Source organism: Mercurialis annua, linkage group LG6 (assembly GCF_937616625.2).
Source record: "Mercurialis annua linkage group LG6, ddMerAnnu1.2, whole genome shotgun sequence".
In the NCBI taxonomy this organism is placed as follows: domain Eukaryota; kingdom Viridiplantae; phylum Streptophyta; class Magnoliopsida; order Malpighiales; family Euphorbiaceae; genus Mercurialis; species Mercurialis annua.
Window position 1 is genome coordinate 1,635,668 of NC_065575.1, and position 19,675 is coordinate 1,655,342.

General features: G+C 36.0%; 1 protein-coding gene across 1 annotated transcript; it reads left to right on the forward strand.

Annotated features, from left to right (window-relative positions):
• Positions 1-4,329: 4,329 nt before the first annotated feature.
• LOC126686679 (uncharacterized) lies at positions 4,330-5,724 on the forward strand. The gene is made up of 4 exons (XM_050380827.1): positions 4,330-4,906; positions 4,988-5,086; positions 5,169-5,314; positions 5,416-5,724. Exons 1-4 carry the CDS (start codon positions 4,330-4,332, stop codon positions 5,722-5,724), a joined length of 1,131 nt encoding a protein of 376 aa, XP_050236784.1.
• Positions 5,725-19,675: the final 13,951 nt, after the last annotated feature.

Below are 19,675 nucleotides of genomic sequence, written 5' to 3' on the forward strand. Positions count from 1 at the left end.
TGGAAATATCGAGATATCGGCGGAGACTGCTGAGCAGTCTCGCCGGACGCAATGAAAATCGAAGTTGGAACCTCCAATGAATGGGGAATCCTTGGACGGTACGAGCGCTCAAATTTTTAATTCAAAATAATTCCCCAAATTTTTTCTTCTTGATTGAAAATAAGCTTAACCGAGGTGAGTTTGGTAACATTTGCAAAAGTTTTGATTCTTATAACTCTTTTGTTGTCGATCCTTTTGGTATACGAGGTGGCCTTGCACTGTCTTGGAATAAAAACCTAGATGTTACGATTAATGATTTTTCCAAAAATCATGTTGATTTTTATGTTATGGATTTGGCTCTGGATGTGAAATGGAGGGGTTTGGGAGTTTATGGGCGGCCTGAATGAAATAATAAGCATCTTACTTTTGATCTTTTGAAGCGACTATGTGCGGATAAAAGTTGCCCTACTGTTCTTTTCGGTGACTTCAATCTCGTTCTTTACAATTACGAGAAGAAAAGAGGTCGTTTAAGGGACCAAAGGGAGATTGATGCTTTTCAGTCGACTATTGATGAATGTGGTGTTGCTGACTTGGGTTATGAGGGTCATGCTTTTACGTGGACTAATAAGCTAGTAGGAGATCGTCTCATCCAAGTGAGATTGGACAGATATTTTTCCAATTCAAAATGGCTGGAGGTTTTCGTCGATTGGCAAGTTTCTCATCTTGTAAGGCACCAATCGGACCCACTGCCCCATTCTGTTATGTACCAAAGTGGAGAGTCAAAGAACGGCGGTTAAAACATTCAGGTTTGAACCTTTCTAGATATGTCATGATGGTTTTGATAATTTTATGGTTCAAGCATGGGGTAATGAGAGGTGCAGCGACAAGAATTTTATGGATAAATTAAGAGACTGCGAGTTCAGTTTGAAGGAGTGGGCTTTTCAGAATATTGACAGCCTTCAAAAACAGCTAAACCATAATGTAGAAAAGTTAAGAGTAATGCAAAATAGAGATGGGGAGGAGATGCAGAATGGTACCACTATTGTTCTTCAGTCTGAAATAGATGAGCTGCTTCTAAGGGAGGAAATGATGTGGAAACAAAGGTCAAGGGCGGACTGGCTTCATTGCGGAGATAGAAACACCAATTTTTTTTCACCAAAAGGCATCAAATAGAAGGAAGAATAACATGATACTTCGAATTAAAGATGATATGGAGACATGGAAGGTTGGTGAGGGTGTGAAGCGAGTGGCTATAAGCTATTTTCAAAAGATGTTTTGTACGTCTAGTCCCTCGAATCAAAAGGAGGTCTTCTCTTGCATTAATTCAAAAAATTTGAATGAGCAGGTAGCTGACATTAGCATGCCGTTTAGTACAGAGGATATTACTCGAGCTCTAAAGCATATGGGTCCGTCAAAGGCTCTAGGTCCGGATGGGATGTCAGACATGTTTTATAGCTGTTACTGGAATGTTGTGGGTAGTGATGTGATTGCTTGTGTGATTTTTTTTTTTTTTGAGGATGGGGTTATGTCAAGCAATATGAATCACACCAATATCGTGTTAATTCAGAAAGTGGCTAAGGCATCAGCTATGAAAGACTTCAAACCCATTAGCTTGTGTAATAAACATGGCAGAAATACATATTAACCCAAGTTAATAAAAGAATGCCACAACAAAAATAATCTATTGAATAAGTTTATAAAAAGTATTCGACATATAAGACTTCTAATTACTACTGTGGTCTAAGAATAAAATCAGTCTAATAAACTTTATTAAATAAGTAAAACCTCCGGGAAAATAAAGAATCGGAGAGCAGCTGACTCGCTCATATCATAACCCTGAAAAAATTGGAAAAGTAATGGGATCATATATACTGAGATGAGTTCATACCACTATTTACATTTATCAAGTGGAAAACCTTTAAAACTCTTTTAAAATATTAACATAAACATTACGTATAATAGTTGGAACCCTAATCCACAATACTAAATATATCCATAATTCAATAGGTCTGGTCCCGAGAGCTAAACTACACCGAGTTACCACCGACCGCACTTAAACCATATCCAGAGTCTCGAGAGCCGAGCTACACCGAGTTACTCTATTGGTCCCGAGAGTTATGCTCACACCAAATTACCATCACATATCACATACCTTGTCTAGATCAATATCGGTGTGCACACAGTCCTAATGATGCCCATTAAGTAGCATGTTCCAACTAAAAGTCATAATGGAAAAATAGTTCGAAATATACATACAGTATATATTTATATATTAAAATAACAATTTACTTAATAAAGCGGTAAATAGTAAGTACAAACTCACTGTTTGCTAATCCACGTGATAACCTGACAAGCAACTTATCCTGGTTCGTCTTCGAAGCACGAACAATCGACGAGTCTAGACAATATAAATAATTATTAAAAACGGACCCTAATTCTAGAGAGTACTAGACACCACATAGGACTAGCACAAACAACACGTCAGGGTAAATCCATCCAGAACAACCACAACTCAAAATAAACTATAATGCCCAAATAATACAAGTCTATTGAGTTCTTACTTTAAAAACCATTTAGAAAATATTATTTAATTATATATTAAATAAATAATAATTCAATTTCCAAATAACGGGTTAGTCGGATTACCGATAACTACCAAGCTAACCTCACTTGTCGGGTGACCAAAGTCTAACCCGACTCAAAACATTTACCGAATATAAACTCGAGTTTATATTTATAAAATAATTTGATAACGTAAATATATTTATATCCAATTATAAACATAGTTTATAATTATAGAAACAACTTGATTAAAATAATAATCAAAATTTAAAACGGAACTCAATAACTTAAAACTCAAGTAACCAATAATTACTGACAATTTACTTAATTAAAATAAATTAAGAAACCTTTTAAAACTCAAAACATCAAATTGACACGTCTAGTCAATAATTCCAAAATTTAATAATTACCCGAGTAATTATAAATTATCGGTTAAAAATTTAATTATCGATTTCCGATTGAAATTACCAAAACACTTTAAATTATAAATGAATTAACAAATTAGAATTCAAAATGATAATCGATGGTCTAATTTTTAATCGGAAAAATCAAATCGAAACCTCAGATTAGTTATACATAATTAACCAAGCATTGAATAAATTAATTAATCCTAACCATTATGAACCCACCATTGATCACTCTAACCAAACAAATTAGGCAAAAATGTAACCAATTCATTTGAATTTAATATTAAGTAAAAAATTGCCTAATAGAATTTAAGAGCCATAACCCCGCCCAAACATTATCTTCCTCAACTAGAATTTCACATTTATTGTAACACAACCAGTAGCATAACCTCATTGTCTCCTTTACAATCATACATATAACCAACATATTAATACTCAAATGAACAGCAACAATTCAGTTCAGAACAACAGCCAACAATCAACGACGAACGATGAAATAAAAATAACGTAAACTCAAGAGAATCAAACATACCGTTTGAAGATAATACGCTCAATGATTTCAGGAATGAATCGGCTAGATTTGGACGATAGATCAAGGCCTAACATAACAAGAAATCATGCCCATGCATAGATTAGGATTTGGTAGAGCCAAGGAAAGAAACAGTACACAAACCTTCAAAAAAGATGAACCGTACGACGATTCAAATGAATAGTATAACGTACCGTTTCAATATCCGAGACTTTAGAATTGTAGAGAATCGAGTCTACAATAGCTGAGACGAACCGGTTCAGAATTTAACATTGAAACGATTAAGAACGAATCAAAATACGGATATGTCGTTTTTAACTAAAAGTGAAATAAAGAACACAAGAACTTATCAAAGAACACCAAAGTTTTGGAGGATGATTAGCTCAATAAATTTCAGAGATTTTGGAGGAGAAAGGCATCTAGGGTTGATAGAAAACAAAAGAATAAACAAAATAGGATTTTTAAAACATAAGAGGTCTATTTAAATACTTGAAATCCCGTAACAGCACAGTGTATGTTTGTGCACCTGAATGCACGATCGTGCAATTCATCGCGCCTCCAACGCGCCTCAAATTTTGATCCAATGGTCAACTGTTTGTCGTGCATAGCATATCCAAATATTAGCTTGATCCAATGGCGCAATTAGGAGATATGGATGTTTTATCAAAACATGTCAGATTCAGAAGGCACACAAACGCAACATCGATTATAATCCGGATACAAATCAAATCGCCATCGAAAACTCACACGACACATACAAGATACATCTCCAACCCCAATTAAAATTTCACACTGGTTGAGTCCACCATTAATACAATGAAACCATGATGGAAAAATACGGGATATTACAACATGGAAGGCTTTTCATCTATGCTTAGAAAAGGCGAGATGGATGGCAGGTTGTCGGGCGGAAGGGTGTGTAGAGGAGGTCCGACCATAAATCACCTTTTCTTCACGGATGATAGCATTCTCTTTGATAAGGCTAATGTCCGAGAGATTAGGTACATTAAAGATTTTATCAATAAGTTTGAAAGGGCGTCGGTTCAAATGGTTAACTTTGATAAGTTTGGGATGTTTTTTAGCTCGGGTACTAATAGGAATAATCGTGTTGCTATCGGTAATACTCCGGAGGTGCGAGAAGTAAGGTACTTTCAGATGTATCTGGGAATGCCTACAATGGTTGGGAGATCTAGAAAGCCTATTTTTGCCTTTCTCTGGGATAGGATTCATAAGCGGATGGATGGGTGGAAGGAGAATTATTTATCTAAGACAGGGCGAGAAGTTTTAATTAAGTCGATTGTTCAAGCTATTCCTACCTACATTATGAGCTGCTTCGCGTTGCCCATTTCTTTTTTTAATGACTTGCAGAGCTCAATGGCGAGATTTTACTGGAGTAGTGTAGAGGATAAACGAAAGATTCTGTGGATCAGTTGGATAAAAGATTGGCAAAGCTAAAAAATTAGTGGTTTAGGCTTCAGGAATATTTGAGCTTTTAATGAAGTTATGTTAGCCAAGCAAGTATGGCGGTTGCATCAATTCCCAGATTCTTTGTGTGGGAAAGTTTTTCAAGCTAAGTGTTATCCTAACGCTGATGTTTTTAATACCCCTGGTTTTTCGTAGAGGTAGCTATGTTTGGCAGAGCTTTGCGGAAGGGAAGAAGGTACTTTCAACGGGGTTAGCATGGTGTATAGGTAATGGGCAGTCGGTTCTTGCTAAGAACGATAACTGGATATCCAACTCCTGCTATATGAAACCGGTTGGGGCAGTTAACCTATCGACGGATTGTTATGTGAGTTTTTTCATCGATGCTGAAAATGGTAGATGGGATGTGGATGGGGTAAGACGAGTGTTTTTGGAAGATGATGCTCATAATATTTTACAGCTCCCTATCTGTAATCGGTTGCCTCCCGATAAGCTTTTTGGCCTCATGATAAAAAGGGTATGTTTACTGTTAAATCAGCTTATTATGTTGCTGTTAATATGAATAGAGGAGAGATTGTTGGTCCTTCTAATGCAAATAGTAATTCAGGTTTATGGAATAATATTTGGAGTTTGTCTATTCCTTCAAAGATCAAACATTTTCTATGGCGTATTGGTCACAACACGCTAGCCTGTAATGCGAATTTATTGAAGAAGAGAGTTCCAGTATCAGGCTGTTGTGCAAGATGTCTCACTGAAGAGGAAACTCTTGTCCACTGCATAAAAATTGTGATGTGGTTAGGGGAATGTGGCTTGTTTCTCCACTGAGCTTAAGAGTTGATAGGTTCCTCTATGAATCTATAGCAAATAAATAGGGGTTCATCACATTACTCATTTTTCTTCCTATTTCCCACATAAGTAAGAAACAAAACAAGCTGCCGAGATAAAGTAATTACCTTCTGTTTATCAGACATGAAAACTGAGATGTTGCCTAAGTGCAGATCCGACTTCAGCAGCTCCATAAACCACGTCCAAGAATTGGTGTTCTCTACCTTCACCCATGCCATTGCAAGGGGTACATGCAATCATTAGGGTCAATACCGGTTGCAGAAAGCAACTGACCCCCATACTTCCCCTTGAGTCAGCAACCGTCAAGGCACACAATCTCCCTAAGGCCATTCCTGAAAGCCTTCTTCATCCCATCAAAATAGATATACATGCCTTGAAATTTCCCTCTGGGCTATTTAAACTCGACAGTGCTGCTAGGATTTGTTCTAAGGACCTCCCTCCTGTAGGCATACATCTTGCCATACTGCCCATCTTCATCCCCCTCCAACTTATACGTGGCCATCTTCTTAGCTCTTCTTGCTTTCTGGACAGGGATGGTGTGTTTCAGCTCTCTTTGGATCTTGCCCTTAAACTGCTTAGGGGGTGTAGTCGGGATTGTTCCTAAACTCCTCCAAGAAACTTTCTGCCAGATACGCACTTGTGATGTGAAAGTTGGTTGTCCTCTTAGGACAAGTGTGTTCCAAGAAAAAGGACTTCACTTGGAATGTCTCGTCTTCCGGATCTGACATTACTACTTTTGAAGCAAAGACGAAAAAACCACATTTTTCATAGCACTTGTACCTAACCCGAGTCTTCTCATTACATGAGAAGTAAACTTGATACTTGTTCACTATGCCGCACTGCCTGCATGCCTTCTTGAACTGCTCCCTATTAGCAAACAACATTCCTTCAGTGAATGACGGATTGGCTTTTGCAACCTCCTCATTAAACCTGGAAAACCGCCTACCAGTCTCACCATCAGAATCATAGGTTGTGTTGTTGTCAATATAGTCCGAGTCAGCTTCATTCAAATCTTGGTGTATGGTTCTTTCTACACCACCTAGCCCAAATTTTGCCTTTGTATTACCCCTTCGTCAGCCACCGGATCCTTGTGTTGATTGAACATTAACTTCTTCCCCATGCAGTGGAACTGATGACTCTCCTTCTAGTTGGCATGTTGGTCTCACCTTTGTCAATAGATCTTCGTCATCATCCCATACATCGTAATTGGGGTCAACTATGTAATCATCAAGATTGGGGTCAACTACATCATCCACAATCTCACCCTCAATATGTTGCTGCCCCTCATTAACACCTACATTGATAGGCCCCCCTCTTGCACATTATGCTCTGCATTTACAGCCCCATCCTCTGGCACCTTGTGCTCTTCATTTGCAGCCCCCTCCTCCGGCATATTCTGCTCTTTTCATGTACACCCCCGTCCAATGGCACGTTCTGCACCTCATTCATAGCCTCCTCCGATATATCATTGTTCCCCTCAGGAATATCCTCCTCTCTTACACTGGGCATTTCAAACAGCTCCCGAAGCTCTACTTAAAGGCCAACTAACAACTCATCGAAGTTTCCTCAATCTTGCCACTGGTCCTCAACCTGTCTTGGCCTCTCAGTTTCCCATTGCTCATCACCAGCAGGGCCCCTCTGATTAACTTCTTGATTGACCTCATCAAGGTCCCCTTGGTTCCACAGTCTATCAGTAACAGGTAACCCATCATAAAATCCCTCACCAACCTCATCTATTCCCATCTGCCCATGCTCGTTATCGTTTTGGCCCCTCATTTTGGCCCTCACTCACCCCATCTTTCTGCCCCTTGTTCAGCTCCTCATTTATCCCCTCATTCAGATTTTGATTTTGCCCCTGCTCAAGCCCCTCAGTTGTATTTTTCCCCTCACTACGCCCCGCACTCGTCAGATCTTCCATACTCTTTTTAATCCACTCTCGGACTGCTGATCCCTGCTTTTCACCAGCATGTGTGTCCACAGGGGGGGTTCAGGTTCCCATTGACCTTGAATTATCAGTGGCCCTTGACTTGCTGACCTTGTTCTCAACCATGGCCCTAGCTCCCTGGAGTTTTCACCCATTGTCCCTGAATTTGTACCCTTCTGATTGCATCTGGCCCCTCTTTTCTGAAGCCAAGATCCCCATGCTTTGTCCAATTTTCCAGACTCAACACTAGGCCCAGTCTAGGATAACTGAAATTGTCATTCGTTTCCTTAATTTTCTCTAAGACAACTGTTGATGGAGGAGAGGGACTAGGACTTTTCTTAGGCTTTAACTTCCTAAAATCCCCAGCGGAGTACTCCCTAACGTACACCTCAACAGTCCCCGTCTTTGCCGCAGCCCTAGCCATTTCCATAAAATGCTCACTCTTTTCTTTTTGTTTTCCTTTTCTGAATCCTTGTCTCTTCATTTTTTTGCGCCCACACAAACTTCAGACCTGTCAACCATGTTAGTGAAGTTAAAATTTCTAACCAACCCACAAAAAATCAAATAGCCAGTTACTAAGTTTAAATTTCTTACCTTTATCAAAAAAACAATCTTCAACTACACCCTTGATCACTTTCTTCTTCTTTGTTGCAGATGTAATGTTCTTTTTGTAAGATTTTTCAGCGAATTTTCTTATATTTTTTATAAAGGTGTTCGTTTTCGGTAAACGGTGGTAATGTTGAATAATAGAGGAATAATGGGGAACAATGAAAGGAGAATGAGAAAGAATAAAAGAAAAATATAAAACGATCAAACCTTAAGTCAGTCTCAGTGGAAGAAACGAAGAAGACGAAGAGAGGAGAAAATATTTGAAAAGAAAATAAAATAAAACGGAACTAAGGGGGAGAGAGAGGGAAAACAAAAAGTAAGAGAGAAAAAGAAAACTTAGCACGGTTACTTTTCAATTTAATTTGTTTAATTGTTTTTTAAAAAAAATCAACTGACAGACCCTGACACAAGCAAGCAGATGTCACACATGCGTGCAAGGGAGACAGGCGCCGCAAGATAGTGTCTGGACGAGGAATCGGGTGCCATGTCGGCAAAAAATGAAAAAAGCGTCGAGTAATTCACTCAGGGGGTTTTATGAGCGTCGTCACAGAGATCAGGGGTTTTGTGCCGTTTTTAAACATCAGGGGGTTTTGTGCACGTACCTCTAAAGATCAGGGGCCATGAGTAATTAATAGCCCCAAATTTATAATAAACTTGGTGTTTATCTTTATTACTGAAAATATATATTTATTCAAATTATTTTAAGTTAAAATTTAATTTTAGATTTAGTGTTCAAATTTGCAATAAATTTGATATTTATTTTTATCACTAGAATTTGTATATTTATTCAAAATATTTTAAATTATAACTTTACAAAGCATTTGTCCAAGTTTACAACAAACTTGCTATTTAAAAACTTGAACACTAAGTTTAAATTGGTAAACTTAAACACCAAATGTAAATTGACAAATTTGGAAATCAAACTTATCATCCAGATATATTTTAATTTAATATAGTTCTAATAATAAACAATTTTAATAATAAAAGTAAATGTCAGTTTAACTATATTAGTGAAAATCAGTGAAAGAAATGAATTTAATTGCCATTAAGATATTATTTGGCACAATTGTAATTTTATTCTTATTTTTAAGTAAAGTTTAAAATAAAATTCATTTAGATATTACAATGAATTTTTATATTTAAAATATTAAGATAAAAAAAATTATTTCAAATAAATTGAAATGAATTAAAATTATATTAAATTTTTTCTACAACAGCTTAAAATTTATTAAGCTACCTAGTTATATACATAGTATCAAAAATCCATATTTTTTTAAGAAAAAAAAAACATTTTGAGCTTAATTTATCAAAACAACTCTAAATTTTAAAGTAAGTTTGAAATAACACTATAAGAAAAATCATCTAAATACAGTCGATTCTTTTGATTATTTTTATAAATATATAACTTATGTTCACTTAATTAGGAAAATACTACCAACTAAAAAGGACAATATCTCTTAATTAATTACAAGAAAACAAACATAAAAATTTAAAAATAGTCACCTTTTGTTTTGTTTTGTCTGGAATTAATATGTAAATTGATTTCAATAATTTCTTTTAACAATTTTTTTATTTTAAGTGAATTGATTTTTAAAATAATCTTTCTTAAACAACGCCTATAATCTTTCTCTAAGAAAAACACATAGAATAATATTATTGCTCAAAAATATTATGGCACCGTTTGGATTGATAAATTCTAAACAATGGATTTTAAACAATCCATAAATTTGGACAAAATCCATTGTTTGGTTAGAAAAAAAAATAATAAAATTTTTAAATTTATAAATTCCTTCATTTTCTAAAATCCATCATTTTTTGAGATTTTAATTTCCCACCTTCTAGGTGGGAAAGTCCAAATCCATCATTTTTATAAATAATGAATTATTATACTATTTATATTTTTTTATAATTATCCCTAATAAAAAATTAATATTCCTAAAATATCTTTAATTCTAATTAAACCATTTTTTTTCTTTTATCGCATTTTTACCTTTTTATTTATAGGAATATCTTTTAAAAATATTATTCTGCTGTCAAGGATTTGGCCAATTATTATTTTGTAAGTTTCTTTACATATGTATTGGGCTAATAATCATGGACGGTCCTCGACCTTTGCACTAAACTTTCCTAAATTCCCTGACCTTTCAAAAGTTTCCCTAAACCCCCTGACCTTTATGGCGGCGCCGCTCACGGCCCTTCTGGAAAAAAAAAACACAAAATCGCGGCGCCGCCAACGAATAAATTGCGGCGCATGCCTTTTTCTCGCCACATGTCCCTCACGTGACCTGTCCTTAGTCAGAATGAACAGTTCCTCCCTAGGACATGTCGGTTGAATTTTTAAATTTAAATATAAAAAAAAAGTAACCGCTCGGTAATTTTTCTCTCTCTTTCATCTTCTTTCTGACATACACTTCCTTCCCTCTCTTTCTTTTCGAACTCTCCGTTTCACACCACCATTGTTTTTTCGACTGCCTGTTCGTCTTCCATTCTTTCTTTGTTCTTGCATTGTGAAGAAGAAAAAATAACGAAGGAACAAAACAAAAATTTAGAGTGAGAAAGATTTATTTTTACTCTTGTTGTTTGGTTCATGTGGTTTAAGGTTTGATTAATGTGGTGTATTTATGCTCTCTCTGTCACAGGTTTTTATAGTGAAGGAATTACAGAAATGAGAAAGAAAGGAAAAGGAAAATCAAAGGAAAGAGAATGAACGGGACTACCTAGAACTTCTGGATGGGGTTTAATGGATGAGAACGATAGTGACGATGTAGTGTAAGGTATGTCAATTTTGACCTTGTTTTTTTTTTGGTGGATTTTGTTTTTGTAGGACCACATAGTACTTTGATTTCTATAAATGTTTGTTATTCTATGCTTTGATTTGTTTATTGCTTTTGGACATAGGACTACAAGTTGCTTTATGTTTGTTTACTGCTGTAGGACCACTAGTTGGTTTGATTTGTTTAATCTTTGTACGACTTGTTTTTTGTTTTCACGTTTCTGTTGGTTGACATTTACTATTCTTTTTGTGTTGCTTGATGGTTGATGGTGTGTTTAAATATTTGTCCGTTTGCAGTGTTACCAAAAGGTTTTGAATTTTTTCAAACCAACCTTCACATTAATGGGGAATTGGGGGAATGGGGTTACCATAATGGGGAAGTGTTCACCGGCATTTATTCTGTGTCCGATATGTCTATGAGAAAATTAGATAGATGGGTGAAAAAAGAAAAAGTTAAAGGATTAGTTGATTATTATTGGAAAGAAAAAGACAAGGAATTTCATGATTGGATGAGATTGATAAATCACGAAGACAATGTCATAGAAATGGCAAGGGCTGGAAAGAGGGATGGAGAAGTGGATGTCTATGTTAGGAAACTGAAAATTAAAGACATTGAGTCTTTAGTCCCTCCGCCCCCATCGCCCCCACATGTTGTACTTGAGAAGATACCAAACCCCAAAGATGACGCTTATGTGTATCCCACTCCCGTGAAAAAAGTAAGGAGTAAACCATTGGCTACCAAGGTTGTTGGTGAAGGTCCTTCAAAAAGTGGGGGGTCATGGTTGATTCCATATATAAGTGAAGGGGCTTCTATGGTCCAGAGAGATATGGAGGCTCAGGGGAATGAATGGGGAGATTATTTGGGCCAAAGTGATACTGGGAATGATGAGATTAGAAATGAGTTTTCCAAGAAACCCTTTCATTACACCCGTTCTATCAGTTGTATTGTTCCAATGCAGCCTCTTTGTTAACTACAACCACTAATTAATTACATCCACAAAGGGCATCTAAAGAAATTGAAGAGTCATGATGATAACTTGTTTAAATAGGCTACCACAGCAACTGATTCAAGCATTTCAGAGTACACAAATTGTTCATATTCTCAGAGTAACCAGAAGATGTCCGATAATATTGTTGTGTCTTCACTTAATATGGAACTTATGGATTGCCCAATATGTTGTGAACCCTTAACAACTCCAATTATTCAGGTTTGCACCCATTTGTTTCTCTTTACCATTTACTGTTATTTATTTCTGTAATTGTATTGTTTAGTAAGTGTATTGAATCTGTAATTACAGTGTGAAAATAGGCATGCAACATGCAACACATGCTCGGAGAAGACTCAAAAGTGCCATTCTTGCACCCTGCCTATCGGGAGAATGAGGAACCGGATTCTGGAAGATGTTGCTGAGTCTTTGAGAGTTTGTTGCTCGGTCAAGAATTATGGATGCCCAGAAACTGTTAGGTACCCCAATAAGATCAACCACGAAAAGTTCTGTTCTTTTATAGAGTATTCATGTCCCATTGAAGTTTGCAATGTCAAGGGAACATCTGAAATGATTTATGCTTTGTTATAAACAGAGATAGAGAATAAGTTGTTGTGTATTATGTTCAACAATTACAAGGCTATTTATACAAGTATAGAATCTCTATTCTAGGAAGGAAATCCTACTCTAGGAAATAATCAATCACAATCAATCATAATCAATTAGCCTATAATTTAGCTACTAATTAATAGACTAGTTGATTCTAATATATCCACATTCCTAATATGCTTTAACACTCCCCCTCAAGCTGGAGCATAGATGTTAATCATGCCTAGCTTGTTACAAAGATAATCAACCCGAACTCCGTTAAGGGCTTTTGTGAAAATATCTCCCAGTTGTTCTCCAGTCTTCACATAACCTGTAGAAACTAAACCTTGTTGAATCTTTTCACGAAAAAAGTGACAATCAATCTCAATATGCTTGGTCCGCTCATGGAACACTGGATTGGATGCAATATGAATTGCAGCTTGGTTGTCACACCACAACTTAGCTGGCTTAGAAGCTTTCAAACCCAATTCATCAAGGAGTTGGTATATCCACATTATCTCACATATAGATTTTGCCATAACTCTATACTCTGATTCTGCACTTGATCGCGAAACTACATTTTGTTTCTTGCTTTTCCAAGAAATCAAATTACCTCCAACAAAAACACAATATCCTGTGGTGGATCTTCGATCTTCTTTCGATCTAGCCCAATCAGCATCCGAAAAACATTCAATCCTAATGTGACCGTGATCACCATACAAGATTCCACGACCAGGTGCCCCATTTAGATAACACAAAATCTGCTCTACTGCACTCCAATGATCAATAGTAGGAGATGTCATATACTGACTGACTACACTGACTGAATAAGCAATGTCCGGACGAGTCACAGTAAGATAATTTAGTTTACCCACCAATCGTCTATATCTCTCTGGATCTTCAAATAGTTCACCATCCTTCGTAAGTTGCAGACCAGGAATCATTGGATCACTACATGGCTTAGCTCCCAATTTTCCTGTTTCAGATAATAAGTCAAGCACATACTTCCTCTGAGATAAGAAGATGACTTTCTTGCTTTCGATCACTTCGACTCCCAAGAAATATTTCAACACTCCTAAATCTTTAGTATGAAACTGTGTATGTAGAAAAGACTTGAGAGATGAAATTCCAATGGAATCTCTACCAGTGATTACAATATCATCCACATACACAACTAATAGTATAATGTCACTATTAGATTGTTTATAGAAAATATAGTGATCAGATTTACTCTTCTTCATTCCAAACTTCTCAATAGCATCACTGAACTTGCCAAACCAAGCACGAGGACTCTGTTTCAAGCCATACAAGGATTTGCGAAGATGACATACTTTCCCATACTCCCCTTGAGCAACAAAACCAGGTGGTTGCTCCATATAGACTTCCTCCTGAAGATATCCGTGAAGAAACGCATTCTTGATATCTAATTGATGTAAAGGCCAATGATGAGTAGCCGCCATTGAAATAAATAGCCTCACAGAAGTAAGCTTAGCAACAGGAGAAAAGGTTTCAAAGTAATCCACTCCATATGTCTGAGCATAACCTTTAGCAACAAGGCGAGCTTTTAACCTAGCAACGGAGCCATCAGGATTAACTTTAACAGCAAACACCCATTCACATCCAATAGTTCGTTTTCCTGCAGGTAAATCAACTATGGTCCAGGTACCATTAGTATACAAAGCATTCATCTCCTCAATCATAGCTTTACGCCATCCAGCATGGGATAAAGCCTCTTTTACAGACTTAGGAATAGAAATAGAATCAAGAGACGCAATAAAAGAACAAGATGATGACGACAAATGGTCATAAGAAACAAAAGAAGACACAGGATAAGTACAAGTACGCTTACCTTTACGAAGAGCAATGGGAAGATCATCGCTCGGAGGCGGATCTGATGACGAAGATGCTGGTTCAGGACATGGAACTGGAGGATCTAAAGTAGGTGTAGTTACATGATTAGACGGCTGTGTTCGACAAGAATATGTTTGAATTATTGGAGGCTTAGCCGGAGCATGAGGAGGAGGTACAGAGCGTGATGTAACAGTATAGATTAGCAGATCATCATCCTCCCCCTGACTAGTAGGACCTGAAGATAAAGAAAATGGAACATTTTCCAAGAAGGTGACATCAGCTGATACAAGGTACCTGCTAAGAGTAGGACTATAACACCTATATCCTTTTTGAACACGAGAATATCCAAGAAAAATACACTTTAAAGATTTTGGATCAAGTTTCGTTATCTGAGGACGAACATCTCTAACAAAACAAGTACAACCAAATATCCTAAGTTCAATAGGAAACAAAGTTTTATTAGGAAAGAGAACTTGATAAGGAGTCTCACCAGATAGTACCGTGGAAGGCATTCTATTGATTAGAAAACAAGTTGTAGAAATAGCATCAGACCAAAAATATTTAGGAACCTACATTTGAAATAACAAAGCTCTAGCAGTTTCAAGAAGATGTCTATTTTTTCTTTCAGCAACACCATTCTGTGATGGTGTGTCCACACAAGAAGTTTGGTGAAAAATACCATGATTCACCATATAATTTTGAAAGGTGTTTGACAAATACTCTTTAGCATTATCACTTCTTAAAATTTGCACAGGCTTACTAAATTGAGTTTGGATTTCAGCACAGAAATTAGTAAAATGAGAAAATAATTCTGAACTATTTTTCATCAAATATAACCATGTCGTTCTAGAGTAATCATCCACAAAAGTAACAAAGTATCTGAATCCAGTTTTAGCTGTAACTGGACAAGGACCCCAAACATCAGAGTGTACTAACTTAAAAGGTGCACTAGCTCGTTTATTGATTCTTGGACTAGAACTAAGACGATGATGTTTTGCAAACTGACAAGACTCACAATCTAGAGATGACATGCTAGAAAATTGAGGAAAAAGTTTTTTTAATAAAGGGAGAGAAGGGTGACCAAACCGACAATGTGCTTCAAAAGGAGTTACAATTCCAGTGCAAGCTATAGATTTTGGTACTTCTAGATCAAGTATGTAGAGGCCTCCGGATTCATGCCCCTTACCAATAATCTTCTTCGTCATAAGATCCTGAAACAAACAATAATCGGGAAAGAAAGTGACAGAACAATTCAAAGTATGAGTAAGTTTACTAACAGACATCAAATTGAAAGATAATTGAGGTAAACTGAGAACAGATGACAAAAGTAATGATGACGTGGGTTTAATAGTTCCAGAACCAACAACACAAGATTGCGACCCATCGGCTAAAGTAACAGAAGAGCTAGACTGATTTGACTGAAATTTAGAGAACAAACTAGGATTACCTGTCATATGATCTGTAGCACCTGAATCAATGACCCATTTTGAAGATGAAGAAACAAGACATGTACTAGATTTACCTGATTCAGCAACATCATTAGCTGAACTAGATTGAATGAGCCTGGCATACTCATCTGCAGAAATACTAACCGTTTCTACAGAGGTTTTAACCATAGATGCAATACGAATTAACTGAGATCTCTTAGCCTGTAACTTTTTGCAATCTCGCTTCATATGACCCGCTCTATGACAGTTGTGACAAATCACAATTTTATTTTCCGTCATAATTTCCACTTGATGAACAAGGAACAAATTCTAAAATTAGAGACGGCGAGTGGGACTAGCGGCGAAATTAGAGATGGCGCTTGGTGAGAACTGAGTAGCACCCAAAGTTGATGACCCACAAAGTTGCAACTGACTGCTTCGTTAGGCAATAACACAACACTACTGCAAATACTACTACACTGCTTCTTTAGGCAGAAAAAGAAATCCTATTCTTTAGAGTAATGCTCTGATACCATGTTATAAACATAGATAGAGAATAAGTTGTTGTGTATTATGTTCAACAATTACAAGGCTATTTATACAAGTATAGAATCTCTATTCTTAGGAAGGAAATCCTACTCTAGGAAATAATCAATCATAATCAATTAGCCTATAATTTAGCTACTAATTAATAGACTAATTGATTCTAATATATCCACATTCCTAATATGCTTTAACATGCTCACTGTAAAGTGATGCATAAAAATTTTGTGAAACTGTTGGTTTTTGGTCGTAAATTCCCTATTTCTGTCCGGCTGAATGATAATTTTTTATTCTCCAAGAGGAAAACACAGACATTGTGTTTGTTCTGAACAACACAATGTGTTCTTATGGGAATATTCTGACAATGTGTTGTCTTGGACCGTTAGCAACTGGATGCTGCACCTATGAAATTGAAGTGAATGCCAACTCAAGTCACAAGTTTTACAGTGCTACCCAGAACATTCAAGGCACCAGCAATTACTATCGTTCTTTTTCAGGGTTCCTTCTTGATAATGACCACGAATTTTTTGTTGACGGTATGATCAAGATGGAGTTGTGTGTTTATAGCGCACCGGAGCTTGCATAAGAGGATGACTTGTTTATGTAGTCTTGTTTATGTATTTTTTGCTTAAGAGGATCACTTGTTTATGTATTTTTGGTCAAGATGAAGTTTTGTGTTCTTGTTCCGGGTTCCTGCTTATTTATGTATTTTTTTCTAAATGTTTTGAAATGTTTGAATATTTAATGAAATGAAATATTAATTTTACTTTTCTGCTTGTTTATATGTCTTTATATATTATATTTTTACATGTTTTATAAATAATGTATGTTCTATATGTTTTATGTATATTTTTTTTTGTCCAGAGTAACAAATATCAGGGTCCACTGCTCAATCCATTTTAAAATTCAGGGACCTTATGTGAACTAAAGTATAAGAATGAAAGACAGTGGTCATGCATGAACCATACATATTTCATTTTTCTAAAAATAAATTTGTAAAATTTTCAAATTAGAATTTCCAATACATATAAGTGTCTTAAAATAAAATAACAACATATCAGGAAATAAAAAACAATGCTACATTATGAAATTACAAATATAAAAAACGTATAAGTGTTTTTAAATAAAATAACAACATATCCGGAAATAAAAAACAACGCTACATTTATTCGTTCTTTTGTTTTTATTTGTTATTCTGTTTTTTGTTGCACCCTTCTTCTGAACCTTCAGCCACATCAACTGGGCCTTCAACAGCACCAATCTGCACTTCCAAGGCTTCTACTTGGCCCTCATCTTCAGTGCCGTACCACTCTAGCAACAATATCTCTTCACCTGGACCTTCTTCAACTCCCGCAGCATCTTCAACTGCCTCGACTGGACCATCTTCAACTGGCTCAAATGGACCACTTTCTTCAATTTCTTTCAATTCTAACTTGGGTCCACTCTCAGGCACCAAATTATGCACATCATCACAGGTTAAATGTCTAACGTACACATCAACCACACCTGCTTTTAGCCCAGCCCTTGCCATCTCCTCAACATCTCTATCATGTTCAATTGGCTTTATCCCTCGATGATAGTCCAACTATGGCTGCCTCCAATAGTACATAACCAGCCCCTTCGCTCCAATTTTTTTTGCCCAAAAATCAAGGCTATTCAGTGACAGTTGCAAAATATCAAAACATCTTGCACACACATCACCCCACAAATAACCACCCTCCCCAAATTCTCCATCGTAGTGCAAAACAATTTCCAGGATCTCAGAATCCACTTCCACGGTACGGGCTGTTCAAACAAACAATGCAGAGACATTATGCAAAATAAATCAACAAATTTTACAACCAACTTTAGAATAACTCCCCCAAAAAAAACATACCCATAAACCAAAAAACTTACAATAAACCTAAAATTACAATTTCAAGTATCCAAAAACACATACCCAGAAATCAAAAAAATTACCATAAACCTAAAATTAAAATTCGAACCTGGCCGTTTCTTCTCTTTCGTCTCATCACTGCCAAAGATCTTTTCTTTTCTCATTATCTTCTTTCACTGTTTTACCCTATAAACATATCAATACCAAAAATGTGTCAACATGACAGTAACTCTACAAAAATTAATCAACCATTTTTTTTCATATCCGGATTTGTTCTTCCTCGAAATGAAACGCATGCGAACTAGAGAACGAGAGAAAATGAAGAGCAACAAATGACGAGGACAAACGCCTAGGTCAGAGGGGAGGGAATATAGAAAAAGACTGATTTCAAAAACAAATATAATGAAGAAGAAAGAGTATGTCAGAAGGTGAAAAAAGAGAAAGAGAAAATTAACTCAGTAGGTAAAAAAATTCATTTTAAAATTTTAAAAAGTCAACCGACATGTCTGAGGGAGGAACTGTTCATTCTGACTGAGGACAGGTCACGTGGGGAACATGTGGCGAGGAAAAGGCATGCGCCGCGATTTATTCATTGGCGGCGCCGCGATTTTGTGTTTTTTTTCCAGAAGGGCCGTGAGTGGCGCCGCCATAAAGGTCAGGGGGTTTAGGAAAGCTTTTGAAAGGTCAGGGGGTTTGGGGAAGCTTAGTGCAAAGGTCGAGGACCGTCCATGATTATTAGCCTATGTATTGTATTTAATCAATAGCTATGTTCTATGCAAATTATTCATATTTTAGATTTATCAATAGTTATGCTGTGAAAAAAGAAGCATAAAATATTAATTTTACTATTAATCTTGATCTTATGTTATAGAACAATTATCTTTTGCTATAAAATGATTAGTGTTTAAATATCTAACTGAGGGTAAGAATGGAAAAAATATGTTAAATTCATGGATTGCAGTTATTAAACCAAACAAGAGTGAAAGAAAAATTATGTTAAAACTTCATTGATTTTGTTTTCAATCCAAACAATGGAATTTTACAATCTATGGATTTAAATTCATTGATTTAGAATCCATCGATTTTCTTAAAATCTATAGATTTAAAAACCTTCAATCTAAACAGTGCCTATATAAAATAAAATTTTCAATAAAAAATATAATATTTTTGTTAATTTTAAATCACTGAATTTAAATCAAACAAAAATTGACCTATCTATACTTCTTTTAATCGCTGATTCAATTTTTTTAACCTAAATCTATAAAACAATTAATTTCACCGTTCAATAATATATAACATCATAAAAATATAATAATGAAATTTTTCAAGAATTGATATTTAGTTAGTTACTTC